Source organism: Cynoglossus semilaevis, chromosome 11 (assembly GCF_000523025.1).
Source record: "Cynoglossus semilaevis isolate Cse_v1.0 chromosome 11, Cse_v1.0, whole genome shotgun sequence".
Taxonomy (NCBI): domain Eukaryota; kingdom Metazoa; phylum Chordata; class Actinopteri; order Pleuronectiformes; family Cynoglossidae; genus Cynoglossus; species Cynoglossus semilaevis.
This window is the reverse complement of record NC_024317.1, coordinates 4164997-4172486: the sequence shown is the minus strand read 5'-3', so window position 1 is coordinate 4172486 and position 7490 is coordinate 4164997. Positions and strand designations below refer to the sequence as shown.

At 40.1% G+C, this 7490-nt stretch overlaps 1 protein-coding gene across 1 annotated transcript; it reads left to right on the top strand.

Moving 5' to 3' along the window:
- Positions 1-496: 496 nt before the first annotated feature.
- On the top strand, positions 497-6202 carry arhgef25b (Rho guanine nucleotide exchange factor (GEF) 25b; the record flags this gene model as incomplete). The annotated part of the gene is made up of 13 exons (XM_017036722.2): positions 497-705; positions 1364-1430; positions 1515-1618; positions 1747-1816; positions 2350-2439; positions 2524-2616; positions 3121-3171; positions 3263-3340; positions 3436-3627; positions 3702-3879; positions 3961-4166; positions 4550-4686; positions 5497-6202. Coding segments are annotated over 13 exons (1482 nt in total), but the record flags the coding sequence as incomplete, so codon positions are not given.
- Positions 6203-7490: the final 1288 nt, after the last annotated feature.

Here is a 7490-nt window from a genome sequence, read left to right as displayed (position 1 = left end):
AAAGCCCCCCAAGCAAAAAAAAGGCAAAATGAAAAAGAAAAAAACATATATACAGTAAGTTGCTCCAGAGTATAAGTCGCAACAGTGCCTTCTAGAGGCTCTCAGTGTGAAAATAACTAACGTGTAAATTTTCAGTGTTACAGGAGTAGCAGATACTGCTACACAAGCCTAGAGCGCCCTCTAGTGACTGTCAGTGTGAAAATAATTTTGATTGATTGATCGATTACATACAGAATTATGTTATTATTTGGCGGGCTGCAATTGGCCCCCAAACCTTGAGTTTGACACACGTGCTCAAGAGGCTCAAACTGGTTTAAAAAGATCATTTAAATACAATACTACAAATTAAAATGTTTTTAGAAGGTATACAGCACCACCTGCTCTCAAACTGTGGTTTAAAATAAAGACTATGTTTAGCTAACGCTAATCAGACTCGATGCACTCGTGAAATCTCCGCCTGTCACTGAACAAACATGGGCTTGGAGTGAATTCTTAATGTGTGGAAAGTGTTCTTTCAGTCAGTGCCGGTAAAGTTCCTCCCAGCTGGACGCTGAAACGTCCTCCTCGTGTGTTTCAGAGTCACAAATCCAGCATCAACACGCTCCAAGGGGAAGACGGCTGCAGTGTGACTGATGACTCAGGAAGCCAGTGGTCTGCCACCGCAGACAGCGAGGAGGAGAGGAACGCTGCCTTAGAGAAGAGCATGTAGGTGCCCACCTCCCCTGAAGAGACGAGGGGGACGCGTGGAAAAACACTCAGGATCACTCAGTTCAACATCAGTGGAATAACAGTTGGAAAATCTCCCTCCAAAGTCAACCAAATCAATTATTCATCACTTGTAAAAACACCTAGTTTTTTTTTTTTTTTTTGAAATAATTTCCTGGACAGTTCCTGTTCTCGCTGATGTGAATCTTATGATCACATTTAGAGGGAAACTGAAGGTGGAAAGTGGAAGGCAACGCAATAAGCAATAAGTGTGTGTGATTGACAAGTAAATTGGGAAAATTCATTGAGAAAATATTTGACTATATTATAAATCATTTTCACATACCCTTTTATTAGGGATCTCTGATAATATCGAGCAACGATATATTATCGTTGATCGGACGATATTAGCAGAATTATGTCAAATCTGTAACAATTGTTATCAGTTTTTCCTCCAATAATGAAAACCTGATAACACATTGCCCGGGTTTCACCAAATGATGTGTTACATAAAAAAAAAGTTTTGGGGAAAAACAGCTGTATGTGTAGGCGGGAGCCACTAGATGGCAGCATTGCAGCTCATTTTATTAATTTTAATAATCAGTTATTTTAATACTTTGTTTTGATGATGTTGTTCTTTAATCTCCTTCTTTCCCAGATATGTTCTGACTGAACTCATCGAGACAGAGCAGTTGTACGTGGAAGATCTTGGACTCATCGTGCAGGTGTGTCGCTGCCCACAGAGTCTTTCCGTGACATTTATATAGAAAACAGAAGAGTCAGGATTTTTCGTTGTTTGTCGTGTGCAGGGCTACATGGCCACCATGACCAACCAGGGAGTTCCAGAGGACATGAAAGGGAAGGACAGGATCGTGTTTGGAAACATTCACCAGATCTACGACTGGCACAAAGAGTGAGTCACAGACACGGCTGTGGTTTTTCTCACCTCAACTTTGATTTAGGATGTGTGTGTCATATCCTAAATCATTTGGTCGAATGACTATTCTGGTGTGTTGTTTTTTTCTGCCTTGTGTCACGCAGTTACTTCCTGGGAGAGCTGGAGAAATGTGTGTGTGATCCAGAAAGCCTCGCCCAACTCTTTATCAAACATGTGAGTCTGCACAAAGTAACAAGAAGTTCAGATTTTTTTTCTTTCTTTTTTTGTTTTGTCTCCCCATGGTCTTGAGGTCAGATTTTATTTATTTATTTAGTCTCCCAATTGTCTTGAGGTCAGGGGTCGGCAGGTGAAGCTGCAGATAAAAAAAACAGGTTGGGGACGGCCCTAAAACAAACTCACTGTAGAGAAATGTACTACAAAAGTACACAGCAAATATTTAAGAGCTTTAACAAGATATTTACAAAAGTAAAACATTTATTTGTCTATCATGCTACGCTATTAGCTGACTCTCCAGCTGCCTGTCAGCAAATCAAATAAATAATAAAATAAGTAAGAGATATATTTACTCTTTGGAAGTTTCTAGTTTTTACTGGTTACAAACTTTAAAGCCAAACACTGAAATACAAATAAACTTTTTATATTTAATTTCACCTGCGTCTGAGTCTCTGCTACAGTGATTAAACTAAATGTCACTCAAATGTGTGATCGATTCACACATTTGCTGCGGCTTTGTATCAAATTTCCAGGAACGGCGTCTTCACATGTACGTGGTTTACTGTCAGAACAAACCCAAGTCGGAGCACGTGGTGTCGGAGTACATTGACACCTACTTTGAGGTGAGTAAACATTTATACTACATCACATTATTCCTGCCACATTTTCCCAGTTTGGATATTTGATTTTCCCCTCTGTCCTGGCAGGACCTCAGGCAGCAGCTGGGCCACAGGCTGCAGCTCAACGACCTGCTCATCAAACCTGTTCAAAGGATCATGAAGTATCAACTTCTGCTGAAGGTGGTTTGGATTCTTTTGGACGGTTTTTACATTGTCACTGATGCGTCATAATTTTTTTTTTTTACTTTAAAAATTCATAAAACGGACCAGATTGAACCTCTAAGCCGGTCGTTTTTTGAACCACGGGCCATACGTTTGGCAAACTAGATCTGAAAATAGGAAAGTATAAACATCTTAGGTGATTTAAGCATTCTAATTATTGCATTGACTTAAATGTACATGAGTTATATAGAGTAAAATCTACTGTACAGATTAATCCAAATATTTTACTTTTTTTTTTTTCGCTCAAGATTAAAATTAAATTATTATTTGTTGAGTTTGCAACCTCTGATCTACCGGTTTTTACAATATGAAAACACCAAGGGTTTCAAAACCTTATTTGTAAACTCTAAGTGTTTTATTAGTTAAATTAAATGTAAAAGTCTTTTTTAATTTTTTCTTTGAAGAATTGAAGGATTAAAAAAACCAAACTTATATTCGTCACTGTGCGACCTTTACCCTCAGGACTTTCTCAAGTACTACAGTCGAGCAGGAAGAGACGTGGAGGAGCTGCAGGTACTTCATCAACATGTGAAGTCAGTTACAAAGAAAATAACATTTGGAGATTTGCTGTATAAAAACATTTCCATTTGTCCTCTCATCACAGAGGGCGGTGGAGGTGATGTGCTTCGTGCCAAAACGCTGTAACGATATGATGAATGTGGGGAGACTTCAAGGGTTTGAGGTGAGGTTTTTTTTCTCCCCGCGGAGGTTAACATTTATTTCAGGTGTCGCTCGCTTCACTGACAGCGTTCGTACCTACTGTACCTGTTGTTTCAGGGTAAAATCACAGCTCAGGGGAAGCTGCTTCACCAGGATCCCTTCTCCGTCAGTGAGCAGGAAACGGGCCTCGTGTCCAGACCCAGGGAGAGGCGGGTCTTCCTCTTCGAGCAGCTGGTTATCTTCAGTGAGCCAATTGACAAGAAAAAGGGCTTCTTGTTGCCGGGTTACACTTTCAAAAACAGCATCAAGGTAAATCAAACGCACCCTGAGCTCACTGTGGTCCAGTCCCGGTTCCTAACACGGCTCTCATGTGACCTCTGAAGGTCAGCTGTCTGGGCGTGGAGGAGCAGTCGGACGACCCTTGCTGCCTGGTGCTGACCTCCAGGGGAAATGACCGTAGCCTGACACGCTTTATCATGCAGACGTCGTCGCCCGAAGTACGTCAGGCTTGGCTCGGTGACGTGGTCCAGATCTTGGAGACCCAGAGGAACTTCCTGAATGGTACCAGAGTTGAATGTTTCCTCAGTGAAGCTGCAGATGTGAGTGTGAATGATGAATGACATCTCAACCTGTGGGTCGCAGCCCTTCAGTCTCCCATCGAGTACCAGCGCAGAGAAGGCAAGTCCAGCAGTCTGGGCAGAAACATGAAGCCCCCCACGCCGTCGTCATCCGGGCTACAGCCCAGAACCTCTGCATCCATGGACCGTCGTCATCAGCCCAGTCTGTTGTCTTCAAACACCTCTCTTCCATCACTGCATCCAGGGAAACACAGCCCTGCAGCAAAGGCAGTGAGCGAACAATGACGCTGATTAATGAAGCTAATTAATGAAGCTTATTAACACACGTCATCTATCTATCTATCTGATCTATCATAGTCTGGTTAATGAAGCTAATTAATGAAGCTAATTAACACACGTCATCTATCTATCTGATCTATCATAGTCTGTGATTGACAGCTGACTCACCCAATAGAATCCAAAAAATGTACTCTTGCAGAACTCTAACAATTATAACAATAATTTCCCCCCAAAAATTACAAAGTCTAAGTAATTAAACTGCTTTCATAATATAATTTACTATAATCTGCTGCAGATTAGCTGTATTTCTGTTGCCCCATCTTTCTTGTGTATATGGTGTGTACATGCAGTGTAACCTTTTTATCTGTTTGAAGGTTTCAAACCCCTGTTCTGCCCCCGCTGGATCAGACCACCCGTCACTTTCTGACCTGCAGCAGCTCGGTTCGTCCACAGAGCTGAGACGTGAACCTCAGACCTCCAGTGGTCTGTTTCCCAGCAGCCAACACAGCAGGTATGACAGTCTGACTTCAGAAACAGAACAGTTTAAAATACAAATAGAGCTGTGGAAGTTTGTTTTGTTTTTTTTAAGCCTAAATGTCAAGAAAAGTTTTTATTTAAATTCAACATAAACTTAGCGAAACACATGAAAGGGAAATCCAAACGTCCAACCAAAATTGTTAAATCATCATCATCATCATCATCATCATCATCGTCATTGTGTTGGTAAATTTGATTAAAACCTTCATATTGTTCCTCAGATCTGCTCAGTTCATCCTTTCTATCCTGATCTCTCAGCCTCAGCCATTTTTTTAACTGCTCTTAATTCAAACATTGTGGAGATTTTTATGTCTGTGGAACAGCCTGAGTCTATTTGTTGTCATCATCGGTTGATAATGAGGGGAATTTTTTTTCCCTGTCAAGTATCCTGTTGTTTTTTTTTTATTTGAAAAACATTGATGACCCCAGCGACGATCTGTGTCGTTAAGTTTACGGAAAAAACCTTCTGACCTGTCGTTCTATCTCCTCGGCCCAGACTTCCACCCACTGAAACAAATAGTCGAATCAAGTGAACTTATGAATCAGGTTTGTCTGGACTGAGTTTTTGGCTCGGCAGCTCTTCCATCCCTGCTCCGTATAAATGCACACATACAAATGGGTTTGTCTTGGCCGTCTCTTTCTCTCTGGTTGATCCGATAGATTTATATCATGTTTAAGGCACTGGGTCAGACACATTGGTAAACCTGGGATTTTTGTTTTTTTGTGTGTGTTTCTTTTAATCTTTCAACACAATTTTGCTGTATTCTTCTGTTCTCTCATTCAGGATGTGAAGCTTCTATTGAAGTGAGAGCAGGAGTCACTCAGCACGTCGACCAAACGACTCAGACCAGTGTGCAGAGAGTCGGCAGTAATGTCCAGCGATGATGATGAGGAAGAGGGCAGGGTATTTTGGCAAACATCACAAAAGGAAAAACACGTCCACACTTGGTTTCCACTTCTGTTCCAGGTTCCATACCAAGTGGTTCCACTCCTGCTAATCTGGATGTGATTATTTTTGAGTGTGTTTGTCGTGTATGTGTGCGAGTGTGAGTTGCACCATTAGCATTTGTATTGTTTTGTATACATTGTTCCTTAAAGTCTCCCCGATGGATATTTTTGTAGTAGATACTATTTTTCAGGAAGGACCAAACACCGTCTGCTTGCTGTAGCCTCAGTAAACCCAGTCTCACCGTGGAGTCTAAATCCATGTTATTTATGTCTCTGCATTCCACTGAGAGTAAAAGAGCCAGTATTTTCCCAGTGGCCGGTTATTTTAACCCAGCCATTGTTAGTGTGTTATCAGAACCAAACATGCACCAAGTCACCACGAAATCTAGAGGAAGAAAGAGAACGGAGACAAACAAACAAAAAAAACAGAGGTGCTGTCAAAATGGATTAAAAAAAAATCCATAGTCCATGTGGAACCTGTTCATTGAAAACCTGTTTGTTGTGTCCAGAACCACACAGAATAAAAAAGGATGATCTTTAAATGTTGTTTTTTCCACCATTTGTCTGAGAGAATTCACCAGCAACTCTAGAAAATAATTTATTATTTTTATTATTATTATTCACAATAACACGAATAATAATAATAATAATAATAATAATTTTGATTTGACAGGGTTTCTGCGTTTCAACAAATGCACACTAGTTACAGTATATTGTTAACGTACAACACCCTCTAGCGGCGCGGTTTTGGTAAAACATGCCTAAAAGTAACGTCTTCGATTTTATGGTGTTTTGGGCGTTGTGGTGTGTAACTAGAGAACGTGGAGTTCATCTTTTTCCTGTAGGTGGTGCTATAACAATAGTTTCGTTCAATTAATATGTTGAGTTCATGCTGTAACGTTAATTCATTACGTTCTCCCTCTTGTTCCGTATTAGGGACGTGGGCGGCCAATCACTGCAGTCATCAGAAAACCCTATGAAACCCGTTCAATATTAACGAGCAGTAAGTGACATTATATAAATCAATGATCATGTAAATGTTGTTTTAAAGCATATTCATTGAAAGGCACACTGTGTGAGATGTAGCATCATCTAGTGGTGAAGTTTTATTCCAACTACGTTCACTAAAATATCAGAGAGCAATGGTAGCCTTGAGCTAGCACCGAAGCTACGTACTGTATTTAGTTTGTCCACCGTCAGCTAACACAGGACCTCCTTTAGACACGTTTGTTTTTCCACACATTGTTTAATTTGTCAACGTCTCCAACAAAGAAAACAAATGAAAAAAAAACCGTCATTTTGCAGCGTTTTGAAGTCTCGGACGTATCTGTTAGGCAAAGCTAACAAGTTAGTTGCGTCCGTTAGTAAAGACATTTCTGTTAATCAACATTCAGACACCGTACGTCTGTTGACTCTCAGACAGTAGTTCCTTTTTTATGACTTGTGCGCCAAAGCAGCTATCATTTATAGTTTCAATGATGGTTACTTAATCCTGTCCACAGAGAAATAAATAATAATCAATAATAAAAAAAAAACAACAACTCTATAACAAAAATATACTGCATTGTTTTAAAATATTCCTCTCAACGTTAAAAAAATCATTTTTTTTATAAATCTCTGGTAATTCCTTAAGAAAAACAAAAATGTGTTAAAAATTAATTTAACTTATTAAGAAACAATAATATGATACAAGTGCGCCCTCTGTAGGCCTCGGTATAAAAAGCACTGTTTTCAGTTCAGGCTTGTCCCTCACAGGAGCTGTTTGTATAAAACAGGACTTTCTGTCCATTTGGTGTCTCACCTGGTTTCACTGTTGTTTTTTTTAGCTGC